The sequence below is a fragment of the Colletotrichum fructicola genome, assembly GCF_000319635.2.
Source record: "Colletotrichum fructicola Nara gc5 chromosome Unknown KSG_Nara_v1_contig05, whole genome shotgun sequence".
Lineage (NCBI taxonomy): Eukaryota > Fungi > Ascomycota > Sordariomycetes > Glomerellales > Glomerellaceae > Colletotrichum > Colletotrichum fructicola.
The window spans coordinates 1,038,704-1,060,496 of NW_027094055.1; the positions used below are offsets into that span (position 1 = coordinate 1,038,704).

At 22.7% G+C, this 21,793-nt stretch overlaps 1 protein-coding gene across 1 annotated transcript; it reads right to left on the reverse strand.

The window, feature by feature from the left end:
• Window positions 1-20,151: 20,151 nt before the first annotated feature.
• On the reverse strand, window positions 20,152-21,355 carry CGGC5_v008962 (PKS-NRPS hybrid synthetase; the record flags this gene model as incomplete). The annotated part of the gene is made up of 2 exons (XM_066152099.1): window positions 20,152-20,299; window positions 20,352-21,355. The coding sequence occupies 2 exons, from the start codon at window positions 21,353-21,355 to the stop codon at window positions 20,152-20,154; spliced, it is 1,152 nt and encodes a 383-aa protein (XP_066008404.1).
• Between the last annotated feature and the right edge of the window lie 438 nt (window positions 21,356-21,793).

Below are 21,793 nucleotides of genomic sequence, written 5' to 3' on the forward strand. Positions count from 1 at the left end.
AATAACCTCTTTAGTTAAAAAGTTATCTCTATTTAGTAGTATTTATAGCACCTTACTAAAAGGCTTAGTAAAGCTACTATTAGCTAAGCTATAAGAGCCTTAATAACCATTTTAACTTTAATATAATTAGCTCTACTATATATAGCACTACTAGCTTTATACTATATAGCTAGTGTTATTACTATTCTATTAATCTATTTAGCTAAGATATATATTTAACTTCATAATATTTAGAGGGTTTACTTATTAGTAAGAACGTATAGGGTTTCTATATTATTTTCCTTAATTAGTAGAGAGTATAAGTTAAAATACTTATATAGTCTTTTTAAAATTACATCTATATATAAGGTGAATTTTACTATAACTTTTTTTATAGGGGGGCTGTATTATAACTATAAACTTAATAAGTAGAATAATACTTTATATACTTATAATAAACTATTTAACTAATTAAATAGCTTATTAACTATATTAAAAATCCTTAAGTAAAGAGGAAAGCTATTAAAAGCTTTATTTTAAAATATATAAAAAGAGGATAAAGGAGATAATATTTAATTATAAATAGATCTAAATAAATAGCTTCACTTATACTTACTAAAGCGTTAGCTAAAAGAAGTAGTTAATAAAATATATAAGATTACTTATTTACTTTTTTAAAGGAATATATTAAGTTATTATTTATAGTAAAAATCTTATTTATATATTACTTTATAGTATATTACTTATTAATATATCTTTTATTAAAGTATTACTCATTATCTTTTCTTTTTCTTCGTATAATAATACCTTCTTATAAGCCATATATTATTTATTAATACTAACTATTATAAATATACTACTACATCTTTACTTTGTTATTACTATTATCTCTATTTATATCTATCTATATAACTGTTAAGAATACTATTAATAAAGCTATTAGAATACTATTATTAAAGCTATTTATTCCTTTGAGTAAAAGCTATTAAAATTACTATTAATAAGGCTAATAGATATATTATTACTAATGTTTACTACATGCCTACTTTTAAAAGCTATTACTAACTTATACCTACTTTAAATAAAAAGTATTATAAATATAACTATAATAGATATTTTTCTATCTTTAATATAAACTTATTTCTACTTTTACTTATATTATCTCTAATAATAGCTCTTATAACTTTAGCTGATAGTAGGTATATTTATAATAATACTACTAAACAGCTAGTTATTAACTTAATTAATAGCTATATTTATATTAATAGTAACTAGTTCTAGTAGTTTAATAACACCTTTATATCTAAATTATTTTACCACTCTATTATTTTAGTAAATAGAAGAAGTATTCTCTTTAATAGTATCCTTATTAACTTTAATACTTTTTAAGAAATATATAACGCTTATAAAGTAGATTAAAAATCTTACTAAGTTACTAGCTAGTCTTTTAACATTAGATATTCTATTAACTATTTAGATAATATATTAATCTTTAATATTTTATCTAGCTATTAGAAGGTCTTAACTTCTAAATTTAAAAGTTAGTATTAAGCTTAAAGTAATACTTAAAGCTTTAGCTAAGTTTCTACTTAAAATAATAGCTATAGAAATAGCTATCGTAGTAACTATAGAGATAGCTATATTAAACTTCAAAGAGATAGTTTTTATTTTAGCTAGTAAATTAATTAATTTATATTCAAGCTAGCTAACTTTATTATTAGACTTTTTATTATAATAAAGATAGCTAAAAAGGTTTAGTTTAGTAATATAATAACTTAAAAGGTTTATAATAATATAGTAAAATAGAAAGCTAAACTAGCTTTTTATATATAATTAGTTATTATATATAATAAATATATTTAATAGCTAACTAAGCTTTCTCTAACTAAAGTGTATAATTTAGATAAGCTTACTATTATTAAGCTTATATTAAGTAGATAGCTTATTTTTACTATAAGTAGTTTAAAAACTAATCTCTTTATTATAAATAACTTTAAAGTTAATATTAAAATCATTCTTATTTACTTTCTAAAGCTTCTTAATAACTATAAAAAGGTTATTATTAGTATTACTAAAAGATTAAATAGAAATCTTTATAACTTAATAGTTTAATAAGCTTATATTAATATTCTCTATCTATAAGTCTTTATATATAAAAAGATTATTCATAATTTAGTTTATTAAGTTTAAAAAGAAAGATATACTATACGTATTAAAATAAATAACTTTAATAAGGATTAGATATTTATTAAATAATACTACTAAGTAGCTATATTTTCTAATATTATTACTTGTATACTTATTTATTTTATAACTAAGAAGTTTAATCATAAATATGATAATAAAATAACTCTAAATAAGGTTTTCTTATTTTATAACTTTACTATTAACTTAGTTATAACTATTAAGATAGCTAATAAATTAAATTACACTTTATATTATAAACTTATTATTACTAATATTTTAGAAGTAGTTAAAGTAGTTTAATTTATTAAATAATAGTTTTTAATAGAAAAAGCTTATAATACTTTAATAGTACTAGCTTTAATAGCTAAATATAAAAGTAGTATTAATAATATCTATTATTACTATTAAGTAGTTATATGTTTTATTATTCATAGTATTACTAAATACTAATCATTATAATATATATATACATATAGCGGGCTGCTAGCCTTATATTATGAAATTTAACTAGTATTAACTACGAAAGCTAGACTAGTCCCCTCACCCTCTACTAACAACCTTCAGGTCACATAACTTTCAGACTTAGACATCTTCTTCACCTCTACACTCCTCTATTAGACTTTAAACATCATAATAAGCTAAGTTAACTATCTTCCTCTAGCCGCCTCTATCTCTATCAGTCTCCTCTATCTCTCACTCCTCTAAGCTACACCTACCTTTCACGCTATATTTAATCTATACCTATCTTCTATTATCTCCTCTACTATTTAGACGTCTACGCTATAAGCTCTAATAGGCGTAGGAGCCTTAAGGCCTCTATACTATTACGCTATTTAAATAACATCTTCTGCCCTACTATCTAGTTTTAATAGCCTTATTACTATGAGCTATACTCTTAATATTAGATTTACCCTTCCTAACTTACTAACCCCTTAAACTACTTTAGCTATTTTAAGGAAGTCTATAAAGTATTTATAAGTATTAAGATTAATAAGGGGAAAAAATATTATATAGGGTTATTATATATATAAGAGGATATAAAGAATAAGCTTAAAGCTTTATTTAAAGTAGTAGTTAAGTTCTTATATTATAGCTAAAAAAACCCTTTTAGCTATAGTAGTAAAGAGTTATATTATTAAGTTTATGTTCTTAAGTATAGGTTTAAGCTATTACTAAGCTCTAGCTACTATAAGTACTATTAGTATTCTATATTATAAATGGTACTCTTACTAGTACGTTTTGCTACTCTACTAGTTACTTACCTACTTTCTTCTATATAGCTAGTGATAAGTTAAACTAAGCGTTAATAACTAGTTATACTAAGATTTATTTACTTACTTTATTGAGATTGAGCATAAGTTAAAGTGCTATTATTAGGTTTAAAGTATAGAGGAAAAAAAGTATAGAGTAAACTACAATACGTACTTATATAGGCTAACTAGACTACTAATATATATATATATATATATAGCGTTTAGTTTGATATATAGATATAGTATTCAATAAGCTATAATATAGTATTATAATTAAATAGGTATAAGTTAAAAAATAGATATTAATAAAAATATAATTATAAGGTTTTAAACTTATAAGTAGTATTTTTAGTTATTTTTATTTTTAAGCTTATATTTACTTTAGCTGTAGCTATTATACTTACTTTATTATAAGTAGTTATTTTAAATTATTTAGTTCTAGCTTTTACTTTATATAAGATATAGTAATTAGAGATAGTTAGATTTTCTTTTATTTAGTTTATTTAATACGCCTAATTAATAGCCTTACTTATAAGTATTAATATAAGTATTATATTAGCTATAAATATAACTTTCTCTATAGCTATAAGTATAGCTATTAAGAAGGTATCTTTATCTTATAATATATCTTCTACTTTGCGTAGGCTCCTTAGTAAGCTTTATAAGCTTATAATTTAAAGATATTTAAGAAGGTAACTTCTTCTCAAGTAATATGTACTTTTTTATAAACTCTTTAGTTTCTTCTAACTATTAGCTCTTAGTAGTTATAAACTTAGTTTATTGGAATTTTGATTTTACTTTTTTATTATTACTAAAATATTCTATAGAATAAATAGGTCTCTCTCTTTTCTTTTTATATTTATATATAACTACCTTATAAAATATTTTACTTTTTTAGAATAGATTTTTATTTTAAGAGTAATTAAATGAAATGAAAGATTTATAAAGATTAATTAGTTTAGTTTAACTATTTTAAAGTTATATATATTATATATAGTATTTAAGATTTAGTTAATCTTAATAAGCTTAATATACCTATTTTTAGAAATACTAATAAGATAGATATCCTTTCTCTTAAAGATCATATTAAATAGATTAATAAAGAGAAAAAAGATACTAATAAAAACGATTTCATAAAATAGAAAAAGATAAAGCTTAAAAAGGAGAGTGAACAAATATAGCTAATTCTTAATAAAAAGCTAATAAAGATAAAGTTATTTAAGTTTTAGCGATTTTTATATTTATATATATTTAACTTCTTCTTAAGCTAATGAAGCTTATATTTATTTTATTTAGAGATCTATTTTTCTAAGTTAAATATGAAATATTTATTAAATAATAGTATATTTTAGTAGATAAAGTTTAAAATAATTAAAAAACTAAAAACTAGCTCTTAAGATATATTTAAAATTAGCTCTTTATAAGTATTAATAAGAAACTTATAAATATAATGAAGTTTTAAATCTTAAACAAGCTTAATAAAAATTATGTTTTATTTAAGTTTATCTTAAGATATAAAGCTCTGTTTCTATTAAGTTATATATTTTAGATAATTTTAAGTTAGATAATAATATAGATTTTACTTTAATATTTATATATTTATAAAAACTTATAAACTAAACTATTTTAAATATTAAGAGTAATAGATTATTTTCTCTCTAAATAATAATTAAATTATTTAAAAGTAAGTTTATAAGAAGTAATTTAGTTATATGAACTCTTATAAAAGAGAACTATTTCAACATTTTTTTCTAAAGCTATTCATTGAAATATTAATTTAATAGAGTTTTATAGCTAATAAATCAATCATTATTACTAAACATTGACTTATAAGATTTTAGATATCTAGAGAGCTTTTATAGTTAAATATTCTCTATAAGCTATTGAAGTTTAAATTACTTTTAATTAAGTATAATAAATAATTTAAGATCTTATTACTCATAAAGAATTATCTAAACTATTTCTTAAACTAAAAGAATATAAAAAGATCTTTATTAGAATTATCTAATTAAACTTTTATTAGAAGAAACTTGAAATTAATAAAGTATTAATAACAATTAGTAATAAATCTAATAACTTATAAGTTTTAAGATTAATTTTAAGAGGATTTAAATTGAAAGGATTAAAATCTAAAAATAAAAGAGTCTTAAGAGTTTAAAAATACTTTTAAAAAAGTTAAAAAATATTTATATTATAAATTTATTAATAAGGAATAATCTTTATAATATATTTCATCTCTTAAGGATTATATAAGAATTAAATTTATATTAATTAGTAAAATATCTTACTAACCAGCTTTAAAAGTTATTATAGAAATTTAAAATAATATTAAAACTAAACTATTTTTAAAAAAGTAAAAACTAACCCATTAAAACCTTATAAATAAAGGATAGCTTAAACTAGAAAATATTATAAAAGTAAAAAGATCTATTACTAAAAGTATTATATATTTTAATAATATAATTACTATTATATTTATATTATTATATAGTTATAAGTTTAATTACTCTTAAAATATTTAGAGAAAGATTTAAATCTATTTTTAATATAAATAGAGAAAATAATAACTTCTTACAGCTCTCTATAGTTCATAATATTATAGTTTTAAATTATATGATTAATAACTTAAACTATTTGTAAAATTATAAACTACTTAAAAAGCTTGAAAAAGTTACTATAAAAATTTGAATTCTAATAGTTTTTATAAAGCTTTTTATAAGCTTAATAGGGAATAAATAGAAGATCTTATTTTTAAAAATATTTTCTATGTTAAAGGTTTTAAGATTAATATTATTTTAAAATCTTCCTTTAAAATATTAATATCTAATTAAACAGATATATTAATAAGATCTATTATAAAGAAGTTAAAACTTTATTTTAAGTAACCTATTTCTAGTTATTTTATTTTATTTTTATCATAAGCTTATTTTAATAACGTGGTTCATCAGTCAGCCGGCCGGACCAGTCAGCCGGACGTTTTTTCCCACGTACACAACAACATCTAGTATTTCTCAACCACAACGCATTAAATCAACTATTAGTTGTCGCTATAAGAATCTCCTGAGGGTTCGACATCTTTGGAACAGGTTCGCGCGTTATGCCCAGTCTCACCACACATACCACAGCGTCTCCGAGCTGGCTGGGCTCTCTTTGATGGACCCCCCTCGTCGTCCTCTTGAGGTGCTGGACGTTTCCCTTTTTGTTTCCCTTCAAGCAAAACCTGAGATTCCTCTATACTAAGTGCCCCTCCAAGCTGGACCCGCGTTCTTTTAGCCCTCCGGCGCTTAGCAAGTGCTACATTCGCATCCTCAAGGGTACGAAGCCGATCAGTCAAAATAGTGATTGAGTGCGCCATTGCCTGCGCACCCTTTGACAATTGCTCAACTGCAGCAATAATTAGTGTCAGTGAGCTTCCTTGATGAGCAGAGATGCGACTTTTGACAAAGTTGGACTGTGAGACGGTTTGTTGTGGGTTAGAGGGCGTTTGCGACTGCCAAGGTGGAGGTGTTGAAGGGTTGGCTATAAGAGGTGTAGGCGTCCGTAAATGCACATCAAGCTTTTTGATGACATGGTCTGGGTCCCATGGTGAAATTCCAGCGCCTTGGAAAGCAGACCTGATGTTTTCCTCATTAAAAACCTTGTTGTGGGCCTGGTGGAAGGCAATAAAGAACTCAGACTTGGTGATGTGATTTATGGAGGCTCTGATGAATTGGTTGATTTCATCACCGTATGCGCGTTTCAAAGGCGAATAAAGGGCAATGTCTAATGGCTGTAGTAGATGCGATGAATGTGCAGGCATACCGACGGTTATAATATTGTTCTGCTTGCAGTAATCGTCGAATTCGGCCGACAAATGGCTCTCGTGGCCGTCGATAATAAGCATCCGGTAGACGCCCTTCGTTCGGTTCTTAGTGTGTTTGTCGAAGTGTTTAATCCAGTCAAGACCTATCTGATTGTCCGTCCATCCATTAGCCGTGGGTTTGATCACCTAGTTGCCCGGAAAACCTAATTCCATGGTCTAACTGGTAAAGTGATATACGCCTTTAATAATTACAAACAGAGGGATGCACCACCCTCCCAAATTAACACATTTAATAACTGTAGCCTATTTACGATTGCTAGGCTGGACAGACTTTGCTTTGCCGCGTCGATCAGCGCGTGTTACCACCATTGACGCGGTGATCATGCCCATCATGAAGCCAGTTTCGTCAAAATTGTATAGGTCCCCCTCTTGGATGCCATACTTGGCCATCATGTTGCGTAATAGCGCAAACCACTTTGATATAACCTCAGGATCTTCTTGAAGAGCCCTTTGATAATCGTATGGACGATTAAACTTGGTTTTCAGAGCAGGCTGTGAGTCCACAAACCGCCTGGCCCATCGCTTGCCAACAGGCTTGCCATTACGCGCTCGCAGCAGGAGATTGGCCATATCTTCCACACCGCTGAGGCGCAAAGGAAATCCTCTGGAATCCTGTTCAATAACGTATTGGAGAAGTGTTTTCTCTTGGATCGGATCGAGTTTATGTCGTTGGGGTTGAGCTTGTTCGCGTCGCGGTCGGTTGTTCATTCTATTGGCTTAGGTGCTCTTTGGGATACCGTAGGCCTTTGCAGCACGCGAAATGCTTAAGTTATTACCTGCAGCGCGTGTCGATCGGATCGCTTCAATCGCGAGAATGACTTTGTCTTCTTGGGTGTAGATTGGCATTATGGTTGTTGAGATTTTACGCGTCAAAGGTTTAAGTGATTTGGACGTAAGAGTGTTTAGAAAAAAACGTCCGGCTGACTGGTCCGGCCGGCTGACTGATGAACCACGTTATAAACTATTTAAAAGTTATAAATACTATATAATTAAGAGCTATAGCTTTTTAAAAGTAATTATTTTATAACTTTAAACTTATATAAAAAGACAATATTTATTTTTAGTATTTATAAACTAAATATTTTAACTCAAAAGCTCTTAAATATTTAGTTTAAAATACTTAAAAAGTAAAAATTAAGAAGCTAGTTAACTTATTTACAATATAAAGATTATTTTATAGCTTATTTATAAGAAGTTATTTTATAAGGAGTTTTTAAATCTAAAAATAGATATTTGTATTAATATATCTCTTAAGATCTATTTAACTACTTAGAAACTTATTTAGAAGCTTTATAGCTTCTTATAATCAAGGATAAATATATAAAAAGGCCTTTTAGGTTTTATTTTGAAATAGAACTTATTATGAAATCTTCTAAATACTATAAACTTTTAAGAATTAGGTTTTTAGATAGAAATGACTTCTTATATATAAAATGAGATAGAATATTAATAAATCTATTATTATAATTTAAAGAGTAACTAAATACTAATAATAAGTTTAAGAGAATAATATTAATATTAAGCTTCCCTCTCTTTATATAAAAAAAACTAGTTAATAAGAGAGAGAAAATAAGAAAAGAAGTAGTTATATAAAATATATAGATATTAAACTTAATGAAACTTTTATTTAAGTTATAAAATAAATTAATTCTTATAGAGATTTTTTTATATGATATAAGTCTTTATATATTAATAAACTAAAAGTCCTTTAATAAAGTTAAGAAAGAATAATGTAAAAGATATTTTAATATATAAGTATTAATTTATAATATACTATAAAACTTAAAAACTTAACTTTATTAAGGAGGGATATATACTTATAGTTATAAAGTATATATCTTAAGACAGAAAGAGAGAAAAAAATAAAAAGAAGAAAATTTAAAGTAGTTTTATATAGCTATATTAAATACTTTGTAAAATATATACTTGATATATATAACCTCTATAAGATTGAAATTCTAATACTTAAGAGAGTAATTATTTTATAAGATATTATTTTTAATAAAAATAATTTTTTTTTAAAGAAGGATACTAAAAAAAGCTTAAAACTTATAGTTATTAAAGCTATAGTTAAAAAAATCAAAGAACTACTTTTAGCTTTTAATATATTTATAAGTTTTAATATTTTAAATAAAAATAATCTTATAATTAATAAAAGAATTATAGTATTACAGTTACTATAAAATATAAAAAATATAAAAACTATATTTAAAACTATTTAGTATAACTTTCCTATTCTTAAGTAATCTTTTAAACTTAATAATTAAGTATTTAGAAATAACCTTTTTGAATAAACTTTAGAACTTTCTAATAATAAAAATCTTAAGAGTAATATTACTACTATTACTCTAAAATCTTAAAAAGAGGTAGAATTAATTAATAGAATAAAATAAAAGTTCTTATTAAAAAATATAAGAAATTTTAAATTAATAGATACAAATAGTTTTTATAAGAACTTACTTTTTCTTAAAAATTAATTTAACTTTAGAGATATATAAGAAGGAACCTCTGAGCTAAAGAAAAAATACTTATATATAAAAAAAAAACTTATACTTAAATTTATTCTTATAATAGGAGTAATCTTTAGAATAAACTTAAAAATACTTTTTATTTATTACATTAATAGTATTACTAATATAAAAAATAAAGACTTAATATTGAATGAATAAAAATAAAGTAATTTTTTTATAACCTTTATACTAAAAATATAAAACGTTATAGAAAAAAGTAAAAAACTTTATTATATATTTTATAAAATAGTAAAAACTAAATTTAATAAACCTCTAAGAGATAATATCTATAAAAACCTAATCTTAAAACCTCTTCTTAATTCTTTTTTATAATCTAATAAGATATATTATATTTAATTATTATTACTTTTAAAAACTTAAAAAGAAATTAAGAAGCTTTTTGATTAGTTTTAGAAGTTATTTATTATTATATATATATTATAAAGAGCTTAGAAAGATTATTAACTTTAAAATATAAAACGTTTTAAATTATCTAATAGTATATTTAAAACCCCTTTTTCTAAAATAAGTCTTTATTTATAAACTTAATATAAATAGACATTTTATAGATATAAAAGCTAAAATTATTATAAGAGAGGACTTCTAACTAAAAGATCTTAAAAATATTTATATTATAAATTTTATTCTATAGATTTTTCAAGTCATAATAATAATTACTATATAATTTAACTATAAAATATATTAATATAATATTATTAATATATTCTTAAATATACAGATATTAAAAAGAGGGAATTTAGTTATTTATAAGATACTATAAAGAATTAAAAAACTTATAAGATATTTAGATTCCCCTATTAAATATATTATTAAGCTAAATAAAGCTTTATATAGCTTTCAAAATATACCTCTCTTATAGTATAAAGAATTCATTTTTATTCTTAAGAGATTCAGTTTATAAAGTTTAAAAGAGGACCTTTATTTCTTTTTAAAATATTAACTAAAAAGTTGCAGTCATTTTCTATGTTAATAACTTTTTTATTTTATTTTATAAAAGTAATGAAAATAAAGCTTAAAGCTTATTAATAAAATTAAAAAGAAATATAAAATTAAACAATAAAGAGATATTAAATAATATTTAAGAGTAAAAGTTATAAAGGATTAAAAAATTTAAAAGATCTTTTTAGTTTATAATTTATATATTAAAAAAGTTACTTAGAAGTTTAACTTATAAGATACTACTTATTTATTAACTTTTCTTTTTTAAGTAAAGCTAAAAAAATAAGAGGTAAATATTATTATAAGAAGTTAAAACTTTCTAAAAAATAGTTAAATTACTACTTTATATAACTATACTTATAAGAGTAGATACTATATTTACTATAATACTTTTATCTTAATTCTCTATAAATCTATTTTGAGAGTATTTAGTTAGTATAAGATATATTACATAATATTTATATAAAACTTAATACTTTATAATTTATTTTAATATTTCAGAAAATAAAACTGTAAGTATTTAAATCTTATTTATAGCTATAGATGCTTTATTTATAGATAATAAAGTAACATATTAGTCCCAATAAAGATACTTTGTAATACTATTTAGAGGATTAATTGAATAAAAAATAACTAAATAAGTAATAATTATAATATTAACTACTAAAATAGAACTTTCAAGCTTAATAGAAATAATAAAAGAGATAATAGCTTTTTAGAAGTTATTTGAAGATATTAAATTTAAACTTAATAATATTTATAAATCTTTGTTATTTTTGATAATTATATTATATTTATTGAAAATTAAGAACTAACTTCTTAAGAGTTCCTTTAATTATTTATAAACATCTAATATATTTTATTTAGAGAAATTATAGTATTGAAAAATCTAATGTAATATATAAGTAGATCTCTAGAGAAAAATAACTTTAGAACTAAAATAAAAAGTTTATAAAGTTAGAAGTAATAGAAACTTTATATTAAGAAGCTAGAAGAAAGTATTAGTTTAAAAATAGCTAAAATAAGCTATTAAGAAGTAGGGGAGGTATTTTTAGTAATAGAGGTTAAAAATATATAAATAAGCTTATGAAAAGCTTAATATTTTTAAGAAGAACTTATATAAGCTTTTTTATTAAATATTATAAAAGTTAGAACTTGTTTTTAAGAACGCTTAAAAAGAACTTTTTATTAAATAGAAGTAATAAGAGGAATATTTATAAAAAAAAGAAATAACTCTAGAGGAGTAATTAGTATATTTAGTAAAAATAGCTTTTTAATATATAATAAAAAGAGAGCACTTTTTATTATTAAATAGCTTATTAATAAACAGAAAATCTCTTAAAAAAGCTAAGAAATATATTATTTACAAGACAGTTTAAAGCTAAAAAGACTTATAAATAAGAGAGTAGCTTCATAAAGTATTAAGAAAAGAGGAAACTTAATAGATATTTAGTTTAAAAGCTTTACTTTAACTTTTATAAGAAATAGAGATATAATAAGTTTATAAAGAGTAGTAATCTTAAGAGTATTTACTTTCTTCTTATAAGTTTTCTTCTTAGCTAAATTATCTATAATAAGCTATTTATTATATAATAAAATATTTATAAGTAATAAGATAATTTTAAACTTTTAAACTTTTATAATATTTAAATAGAAATAAAAAAGCTTTATTATTTTATTAAGTATGTTACTAAATATTATAAGCCTATAAGAAGAAGTATTATTACTTATTAGCTAGAAAATAGTTTTATAAATAAAAGTAAAACATATATCTCTTAAAGTACTAATTTTAGAATAACTACAAATAGTATTTAACTTATTAGTTTCTTAAGAGATCTTAAATAAAATAATTATATATTTATTATAGCTAAAATAGAGATATTAATTATAATATCTTAAGTTAGAAGAGTATTTATAGAAATAAAGCTCCTTATTATAAAACATTTCTAATAGTATATTTAAAGTATTTTATTTTATTACTTTTATTAATCTTATTATTATATTTATTATTACTAAAAATAATAATATAAATTCTTAAGAAATATGAGGTTATAAGAAAGAAAAGAGGACTAAAGAGATATATTGTTCTTCTTATTATATTAAATAGAGTTAATATTATTATTGCTATTTTAATAAAACTTAGTTTTAGTAGAAATATAAAAAATATATTTTAGAGAGGTATTAATAAAGTATTTTAATGGAGATAAAAATTATACTCTTAATATTTATAAGAAGCTTATTATTATTATTATCTTTAAAAAAGTTAATATTCTCTTAGACTTTGATTAATTTGTTTTAGTTTATAAATAGAAGTTTTAATTAATACTCTTATTTAGAAAAAAGAGTAATATTAATTTTAGATTACTTATAAGTTTTAAGAATTAGAAAGATATTATAATCTTTAGTTATAAAGGAATTAATAGAAATAAAAGAATTATTCTTCTTATTTTAAAGTTTCTTATTAATAAGAATAAGCTATTTGTAAATAATTTTTATTTCTTTATTCTACTTATTTTATAATAGTTAAATCTTTAGGAGTAAAGGTAAAATTCTTAATAAGTTTATTGAAAATAGTTTTAGAAATATATTAGTAAGAATATTAATATAAATAAATAGATATAGAATAATCTTTATAAGCTTTTTTAATAAGATTAAAAGCTATAATAAAAATAGATAAATAGTAATAATAAAAGATAAGATATAAAATACTTATTAAGTTTATTAAGAGACTTTTAAGTAATACTAAGTATATAAATAGCTTAGTTTTTTTTAAAAAAGTATCCTATTTAGTTCATAACTAGAGATAATATTTATAAATAAAAAAATAAGTTATTATAAATAGCTATATAATAATAACTTATGAAATATTACTTAATATAATATATAAAATTATAAAAGTTATTATATTATTATAAATAAAAAAGTAAGATCTTATAAAAATATAAAAAGTTATATAAGAGAAGAAAAATTCTTATAACTATATATTTTAAGACAAATCTTCTATTTTATTTACTTTTTAATTAGTTAACTATTTTTACTTATAAATATAAGTATATAAGTTAATATATTATATATATTTATAAAGCTAACTAAATACATTATAGATTAAAAAAGCTTATTAAAGTTCTTTTAATTATACTATAAAGAGTAAACTTCTAAGCTATTCTTTTTTAAGACAGTATTTTTAGTTCTATATATATAATTAATCTTTATATAATATTCTTAGTTTATAAGTATTTTTATATATATATAAGATATTTTTAGCTATTTTTATAGCTAAGGGGGTATATAACAGTTTATTTTATAATATATCTTCTACTTTATATAGCTTTTTTAGTAAGCTTTATTAAGAGAGTAGGTTATATAACTAGTATAAGCTTTATAAGCTTATAATTTAAGGATATTTAGGAGGGTAAGTTCTTCTTAAGTAATATATACCTTTTTATAACTCTTTAATCTCTTCTAACTATTAGCTCTTAGTAGTTTAAGATATAAAATATTATATAAAAATACTTTATTTATTATCACTTATAACTATAGTATTAATTTTATAATATGTATAGTTATATAAGTATTTTATATAATTAGTAGTTTAAGAGGTTATATTTTAAGTTATTTTTCCCTTTATTTTTCCCTATTAAAAATATAATCTATAAACTATAGTAATAAGAATTATTATAATATATCACTTCCCTTATTATTATCTATAGTTAAATATCTATAAATACTTAAAATTATTACTTCTTATTATAATATAAGTTTATTCATAACTTTATACTATATAAATATATATCTTATACTTGAAAATATATTTATACTTATATTAATAAATTATAAACTTAATTTAGAAATAACTTCTATTCTTTCTACTTTTTTACTTCTCTTCTATTTTTTTATAAAGCTGTACTTCTACTTAAAAGTTATATATACTAAAAATTAATCTTTTAAACACTTTTCTATCTATATTACTTTTATAGAAGTTAATATACTAACTAAATTAGTTATTTAGACCTATAAAATATTTTTTTTCCAGATTTATATCTCTAATATCATATAAATTAACTATATTTCTATTAATTATTTTTTAAATAAATAGTTTCTTATTACTAATTTATTTAATTGATATCTCTTAAATTATCTCTTTAAACTATTTTCTAGTTTATTTAAAATCTAGTTTAAATTTATACTGATAATATAATGAGCTTCTTCTTAACTAATTTATTATATAAGATATATATCTTTTTAGCTAAATAGAAGTCTAACTAGAAAAAATATTAATTAAAGAAAAAGAATAGAAATTACTTTTTTACTAATTAAACTTTAACTTTTTAAGTAATAACTATTATAATATTACTTTAAAAACTATTATATTATATATATAATAGCTTTTTAGTTAATAATTTTATTATTATTTATCCTTTATAAAACTTATAACTATATATTATATCTTATTCAAGTAATAATAATTAGGCTTAAAGTTTCATTTCTTAAGTTTATAAGTTTTAAGAACTATAATATATAACTTATATATATAAAAGTTTCATTATATAGTAAAGATATTACTATAAACTTCATTAACTTTATTTCTTTTATTAAAAAAAAATAAAAACTATAAAATTTTAAATTATATATAGTTATTCTATAATAATAAACCTCTAAAAGTTATAAAAAATAATAAAAATACTTATGTAGCTTAAAAATATGTAAAAATCTTATATAAACTTATAGGTTTTATAAGTAAGTTTTTAATTTACAGAAAGTTCTTTAATACTTTTTTTGACAATTTTAACTTTATAGAAAACTATATAAATAAAATAAAATAACTTATAAATAACTTATTTTATAATTAGCTAAAACTATTAAATTAAATAGTTATAGTTTATATACTTAATAATTTAAATAAAACTTATAAAGCTTTTATAACTTTTATAATTTAATTTCTTAAAACTAACCTTTTTACTTATAACTTAAATTCTTTATATATTAGTTTTAGTAACAAATATAAGAGAAAAATAAGTAAAGAACTAGTTAATAATATTACTATTAACAGTAATAAGAAAAATAAAAAACTAAATAAAAACTAAGAAAATAATAGAAAAAAAAAAAAAAAGTAAAAAATCCTAAAACAAATAGAAAGGTTTATACTATAAAAATAAAAAAAAAATAAACTATACTAAGGAAAACTATACTTTTTAAAATCTTAAAAAAGCACTTAATTGATAAGAAAAACCCTCTATTAGTATTATTAATACTAAGAATAAAGAAAAAAAGTAGTTAGTATAACTACTATAGATAATATTAGTAGTTTAGTTAATTTATATAAGTAAGTATTATAGTTTACTCTATATTTTTTTTATAATATTAAAACTTAATAGTAGTATTTTAACTTATATTTAATTTTAATAAAATAAATAAATAAATCTTAATATAACTAGTTATTAATACTTAGTTTAACTTATCTTTAGCTATTTAGAAGAAGGTAAGTAGGTAAGTAGTAGAGTAATAAGTTATATTAGTAAGAGCGTTATTTATAATATTATTATTTATAAAAGTATTATTTATATTATTATAAAGGTGTTATTTATAACATAGATTACTAATAGTATTTATAATAGAAGTTTAATAATAATTTAAACTTATACTTAAAGGTATAAACTTAATAGTATAATTCTTTATATAGCTAAAAAGGTTCTTATAGCTATAATATAAAACTTAACTACTATTTTAAATAAAGCTTTGAGCTTATTCTTTATATCTTCTTATATATATAATAACTATAATAACTTTCTTATTTTTCTTGTTTATTATAACTTTATATAAACTAAATAAAGTTATATTAGATAACTAACTTAATTATAAAACTAATATTAATAAAATTAAAAGCTTTAAGTATAATAACTTTCTTTTTACTAATAAAAAACTCTCTTTAAATTTACTTAGAAGTATTTATTTAAGATAGTTAATAAAAGCTATATAATAGAGTTATATAGTCTTAAAATTAATATAGAGATAGTTAAAACTATTAATGATAATCTTGATATTTATAACTACTTTATAAGCTTCTTTAAAATATCTAAAGTAGTTTAAATACTTAAATATTAATAAATTAGAAAAGGTAAATATATTAAGAGTACAATTAATAATAATGAAGCTTTATATTGAAACTATATAGTAAAATAGAAGATATTATTTGAATAGTATAATAGTATACACGTTTTAAAGCTTTTATGTTTAGTAGAGCTTATAGTATAAATATCTAAATAGTAGAAGAAATAATAGAAAATAAATATAAATTAAATATAATATAAGACATAAAAAAGACTAATAGCAATAAAAGTAACTAAAAGAAAATAGTTAATTTAGCTTATTATAATACTTAAAGTTAGAGGAATATAGAAATAAAGATAATATCTAAGTTTAAATTATAGTTATTTAACTTAAAGGTTATTAATAGAAAGTAAGAGGATTAGTCTAGCTTTTATAGTTAATGTTAGTTAAATTTTATAATATAAAGCTAGTAGCTTATGACTATAGATAATATTACCCCCTATATGTCTCTTAGTAACTTTAAAAATCCTATAGACTTAATAGATTTATCTTCTAATTTATCTTCTAATAAAAGGAAAAGAAGCTATTCTCTTTAAGAAATAAGCTATATTACTCTTATTAATAATACAAATAATAATACTAATAATCCTTCTTTAAGTTATTTAATTAACTAGTCTATTATTAAAGAAAAAAGAAAAGTAAAGAGTTATAATAAAAAGAATAGAAATAGAGTTAATTTTTATATTAGTACTATAGCTATTATTTATATAATTAATAATTATAACCTTATAAAAAGTCCTATAAAAATAAACAAAATAGTAAAATAAAGATAAGTAAAAACTTTTACTTTTATAATAAAAAGTAATTTAATAATATATTCTAATAATAATAATATTATATTAAAAGATATTTATTATATACTTAAACTAAATATTAATCTACTTAGCTAATTTAAGTTAAGTTCTTTAAGTATTACTTTTATTATATAGAAATAACTTATCTTATAAGTTATAATATTAATGAAGATTATATTATTACTATAAAAGTAAAAAAAAATAACTTATATTTCTTTTAATTTCCTACTAATAATAATAATAACTATATATATAATATAATAAATAATAATATAATAAACAATAGTAATAATAGCTTCTGATTATAATATAAATATCTAAGATATATATATATTTATAAACTCTTTCAAAAATAAAAGATAATATAACTATAAACATAAATATAAATAATACAAATAATAATAAATTATAGCTTTATAAAGCTTATTTTTGAAGGAAATTTATAATAAAAGCTAGTAAAGCTTAAGTTTATAATAAAAATCTAAATCATTTAGATTATATTACTTTAGATTTATATAAACTTATAATACTTATTATATATAATAAATATAAGTATTTTATTATCTTTATAGTTAAATATTTCTATTTTATATAAGGAAAATTATTAAAAGATAACGCTAAAGAAATTATTCTTAGTATTTTTTAAAAAGTTTAAGCTAAAGTTAATAATAATAATAATAATAATAGACTAAAAGAAATATCTACTAATAGAAGTAGAGAATTTATTAATAAATATATTAAGTTTACATATATAAGTAATAGTATTATTTATAATATAAAACCTTTTCTTAACATAAAACCTCTTTATATATATAACCCTAATAAATTTATAACGCGTATTATATATATCTTATAATTAATAAAATAAAAACTATACTATATAATATAAGTTTATTATACTACTTATAAGATATAGCTTTTTATATTACTCTTTATATATATAATAAAACTCTTTATAGCTTTATCAAATATAAAACGCTTTATAAAATAAAGAATAAAATAAAACCTAATATTAATAATATAAAAATATAAAGTAATGTATATAATTATAAAAATAAAGATTTTAAAATAAAGAAACTAAATATATAAATATATTAAAGTTATATAATTAATTATAGATCTAATAAGTATAAGATCTAAGATACATAACTTAAAAGAGCTTTATAGTTTAAGATATTAAAATCCTAGAAAATACCTTTATTTCTCATTATAAAAAGTTTTTTATAAATATAAATACTTATTTTAAAAATACCAATAGTAATATTATACTAAATAATAATAGATATAATACTATTTATAATAATTTATTTAAAGATATTTCTAGTTAATCTATCTTTTATAGTAATAATCCTATTTTAAGTAGTTAGAAATATTACTATAATTAATAATACTTTTAAGAATCTGAATAATAAGACTAATATTAATAGAGATAATAATAAGTAAGAATAATAATACTAATATAATTAGTTTATATAATAATAATATAAAAACTATTAATATTAATAATAAAGAAATAAATAAAGAAAAATCTAAGTTATTAATAGAGATTCCCTCTCTATTAGAAGAAATTAAAAAAAAAACCATTAATAAGTTAATAATTTAGTTAGTAATACTATAATATATATTACTATTTGTTATTTAGAACTACTTTATTTTGAATATTTATAAGATAATTAAAAATATTTTAACTAATAATAATAAGATTACTAAAATTAATACTATAAATAACTAATAGTTAAATAAATTATTATAAACTTATTTTAACTTAGTTATAATAATTAATCTAAGTTTAAACTTATATTAAAACACTTTAAATATATTTATATCTTTAAATAAATAATTTACTTTATTTAAAAATGGGAATTGATAGAGAGGCATGACGAATTGATACAGAGGCATGACTCTTACAGCGGCATGACTTTCCCGCCCCCTTATTGGCCCAAAACTTTAGTGCCCTACAAGGACTTCCAGCCAAAGGCGGTGAAGCCATTTGCCTTAACACGGCCACCTTCTCTATACTGTCACTTTTCTTCGCCCCAATTGAGATGTGCAAAGTGTTAGGCAATTGACTTTATAAATCTCAATTGCCTTATACTTTCAGTTGCTGCTAGAGAGTGGCATAGAAATATACAATACATTAAAACTGTATCTAGATCACTTTTGAGATGACCTTGTGCGGCGTCTTGTATTATCCTCACTGCTGCTACTGAGTAGCTCCCATTGACTCTTATTCCGGCGAATACTAGCTTGCAACTGTCGTCCACTCATGCGCACACCTGTAGTCCTCCCTGCCCCAAGCCTACTAACCTGGCTTCGCGTCTGCCGCTGGGACAAGCTTGTGTCCTGACTACTCGCTGGTGTAGTTGTCCCCCGAGTAAGTGTCGCTAGGGTAGTCCTGTTTCGGCTTCCAGGAGGCCTACCTCGTCTACGCCCTGATGAGGTCTGTTGGGCTGGCTGCCTTCCCGTTGTGTGAGACGGTTGGGTATCCTCTTGGACTGCTAAACGGGCTGGGTCTGGCTGTGTGGCATTCTTTGGTCGACCACGTAGAGATGTCGCAATCTTGGGGTCAAGGATCCGACGGTATGGATCCTGTGACGAGGATTCGCGTAATCGCCATCGTGGGTGGACATCCCACTTAGTGAATACCTCTAAGCTTATAAGCTTGAGATATATCTTGTGGTAACATGGGATACCATACTCAACTGAGACAGAGCAGTCATCCGTACAGTTACCAAGTGGGTCTGGTCTTGGGTTCCTGCCAGTGGGCAATGCTGACTTGGCTAGACGATGCTGCCTTGTAATCAGACCTAAGGCTTTTGATGAAAGCATTGACCGCAGCTCGCCTAAGTATTCTGAGCGTGTGGTCATATACTCTCGCCCAGAAAGGACCTCGTCTGCAGCACAAGCTTGTGTGAAGCTAAGCTCTTGGTCTTGGATCATATCCTGCATAACATCGACCAGTCGATACAGGTGGCTAAGACCATTCAGAAGGTAGCTCTTGATGTTGTTGTTGCTTGCTTCTGTGCCAGAGGTAACACGGGTGCCAAAGTTCCGATAGTGCCGGATAAAGCAGCGGGCCCACTGTGCTCTCATAGGCATGTATGTCCCATAAAGATACCGCAGAATCGGCCGTTGGTCATCGAACTCTTTACAGAGGTCTGCCCATGCTTTCTCGTGGGCCTCTTCTGTTTCAGAAAACACCACAAGCTTCCACATCTCGAGGACTCCACGGTAGGTGTGGGGAAAGGTTTGATCTGCTGGGGCGAGAATGCATCCTTTGTCTACCTTACTGAGTTGGGCTGTAGCACCTGGTTCCTCATCATCAGGCTCACTCGTATCACTGTGATCCTGGTGTTTAGACCACTTCTGCTTGGCCTTCAGCATGACATTAGAGTTGATATGGTGGATGCAGAGTTGCTGTTGGACCTCGGGGAACTGCTCGTTCAAGGTAGCCTTCATCTGCTTGTCGTAATCGGTAATGATGACGTCAGGCTCCCGGATGGAGTGTTGCGCTACAAGCTGCCGGATACTCTCGGAAAGAAACTGGAAACCCTCTATTCTCTCGTTGTCGATCAGGCCAAATGCTGCATTGTAAACCGAACCAAGACAGGTCTGTCCTGTTACTTGGAACAATGGTAACTTGAAGCGGTTGGTGTTGTATGTATTGTCGAAGCTGATGACCTCAGGGAAACGTTTCCACATCTGGAGGCAGAAGGGGAATGTCCAAACAAGCCCAACGAGTCGGCTAGGCTCATCATCTGCCCACTTGACGACATAAGGAACCTCTCGCTCATCAAAGAGTTTAATCAATGCGGCAGTTGATGAGTACCCATCTAGTTTTTCGCGATTGATTAGGGCCCTGGCGTTGTAGATGTCTCGTTGTGTAAAGGTAGAGTCAGGGTACTGGTCTTGGACAACTGCACGTACATCGCGAGCCCGAATACCAACACGACGACTAGTGGTTTCAATAGCAGCCTTAACAGGTTCTCTAAGGCGCCGATGGGAAGGGTGTGCAGAGGGATCAAGGCTAGGTCCATGGTTGTGTTGGCTATGTTCAGAGTTTGGGTGGTGCCGTAACAGCCACTTTCCCTCTTCTAAAGCCTCTGCAATTACCATCCATTTACAGCCACATTTTCGAGA